Below are 2,533 nucleotides of genomic sequence, written 5' to 3' on the forward strand. Positions count from 1 at the left end.
ATATATATATATATATATATATATATATATATATATATATACAATACGTGCGTGTACGCTTATACACATAAACTTAGCTGTTATTTCAATCTGAAATGGAATAAACGTGACTTTTCAAAATTTACAAAACTACCGCCAAGAAATGGAATGGAATCCATGCTTAAATAGAATATCTGAGATGGAGAGAGAGTGCACAGTAAAAGACATTCGATCACAAAGAGAGGGAGGACTCCAGTATAAACACGAAAGAGAGAGAAAAAGCAAATGAGTGAAGTCGTAGACGCAGGCGAAAGAGAGGAGGAGGAGGAGCGAATTACAACATAATAAACAGAAAAGGGTGGAAGTAAATGAAAATTTACGTCTATTGTCATAGCCAGACTAATTTAAAATTGAAATTTCGTTGACATATTGGACCACAAAGCAATACAGATAAAAATTAATGAATCACTAAAGCTTTCGAATTAGTCGCTTTTTTTTTAACGCAGATTTAGCTGGCATTTTTTTTTATATAAATGTATATAGGTAAATTTTGTTTTTGATTTCTATTTCAAATGACAACAAAATGAAATAGACAAGTGAATAACATAACGGAGAAGACAATTTGCCACAGAAAAGGAAAAGTAGAGATCAATGAAATAATCGTATAATTCGCTGCAAATTTATCACCAACGATCGTAAATAAAGCTATCGCGCAATAATAAATCTTTTCATGCGCGCACTTGCTTTCCACTACTGTTTGTAAACATGGGACTTTACAGCAGTCGTCAACTGTTTCCCTGGCAGAAACAATATTTTCTTAATAATCTCGTCTAATGTATATTTCACAATAGATATAAAGATTAAAGAAACTTTATCAGTTTCCTTATGAACTTTAGAGGATAGTAAATTAGTTTTTTTTTTTGTTTTGTTTTGTTTTTTCCAGCAAAAATATTTACATACAGATGAAGATTTGATATCTTGGAGACATAGGAATGTATTAAAATTGACTAAATATTAAGTTTATGTTGCAAACAACGGTAAGGCATATAGATAATACAAAGACAGAAAATCCAGGAAGCGACAACAAAAAAAAAATCGAGTCTCCCAAAAATCTTGGTCAGAACAAACACAGATCATTTTTAGATAATAAATATATAAAACATTAACTTACTCGATGGTTTCCTCACATGGAACTTCCAAGCCTTCTTTACTAATCTGTTCGTTTACAAAAGATTTAAGCAAGTAATCTCCTTGTAAACTTGTTTTAGAAATGTGCCCAGGTTTATTTTGCACAGAAGCAGCAAATTCGCTATCAGATTCTCGATCTGGTGGTAAACAATCATCATTGGAATGCAAAGACATTATTGACAATTCACCTAAAACAGTGGATGTTGCGCCAGGTGGAGTATAAGTGTCGGTAAGAGTATTATCCATATTTTGTTCCGAACAAAAAATGTTTCATTGAACAAGTGTTGTAGTTCTGGCTCTTAAATTAGATTCGCCACCAAAATCTACTACTTTCAGTTCTCTTTTTAAAGAAATAACGTTAATAAGAATTATGGAAGAGAATAGATTTGTTGTGAAGGCTGGTTCATTATTAAAATAGGAAAATAAATCCGAAATGTCAACAAAATAAAGGCGAAAAAGCGAAAGGTATCGAAAAAAAATTTTAAATCTGGATACTTTCTTTCACATTTGTAATTCATATACTTCGTTTATAGTTAAAAAAACTCCAGACAATTTCAAAACATCCAAAGCGTAACAGGAGAAAAGACGTAATGAGTTATATATTTCACAAACAGACTTAGGAATGCGTTGGGTGAATATGATAACTTCCACTACTGAGTTGTCTACCACTTTTCATAGGAGGACGTCAGACGAACGTATTTCGTCGGACTTGCGCATTTTGAAGTATCCACAAACATATTTGAATTTAGAAAAAGACACAACTATCTATCTATCTACAAAAATAAGAAAGATGACCAGCAAAAGTGGACTCCTATATGCTAGAAATAGATGCTGAATCATCTAACCACGAAAAAAATATATGTTCTCAGTAAAAATTCAGCGACACAACAATTTCTACCCTCATAAATAAATATCTATCTATCTATCTATCTATCTGAGTGTTTGTTTGTTTATGTAGTATTATAATAAAAACAACTTAATACTAAACTGAATAATTACTCAATATTTTTTTGTTGAGTACTTATTTATTATACTTTTACAAGACGAGAGTGACTTCGAAGTTTCGGTCTGCTAACCTTCGTCGTGTGTGTGTGTGCGCGCGCGTGCGTGTGCGTGCGTGTGCGCGCGCGAGCGTACACACATCCATATTCACACGAAAACTTGTCAACACTTCCGCATTTTGTGGGAATTACTTCTCTAGGCGTATTTACACATTTCATTGAAAATTTCGCGTTTTAGAAATTCTCCCTTTTTTGCAATACTTTATCACGGTCCTCTGTTCATTTGGTGGGATGGGGGTTTCGCTGACGACGTCCCATTGGCTTTGATATGGACTGTCTTTCGGCTCATTGCTAAGTAAGTGAAA

The 2,533-nt window shown here is 33.2% G+C and overlaps 1 protein-coding gene across 1 annotated transcript in view; it reads right to left on the reverse strand.

The window, feature by feature from the left end:
* LOC128249508 (uncharacterized) overlaps positions 1-1,794 on the reverse strand; it is a 26,851-nt gene extending 25,057 nt beyond the window's left edge. The window contains exon 1 of the mRNA XM_052973270.1: positions 1,151-1,794. Coding sequence (XP_052829230.1) covers positions 1,151-1,413 — 263 coding nt within the window. The 5' untranslated portion in view covers positions 1,414-1,794. The remainder of the gene's footprint in view (positions 1-1,150) is intronic.
* Positions 1,795-2,533: the final 739 nt, after the last annotated feature.

The sequence above is a fragment of the Octopus bimaculoides genome, chromosome 15 (assembly GCF_001194135.2).
Source record: "Octopus bimaculoides isolate UCB-OBI-ISO-001 chromosome 15, ASM119413v2, whole genome shotgun sequence".
In the NCBI taxonomy this organism is placed as follows: Eukaryota; Metazoa; Mollusca; class Cephalopoda; order Octopoda; family Octopodidae; genus Octopus; species Octopus bimaculoides.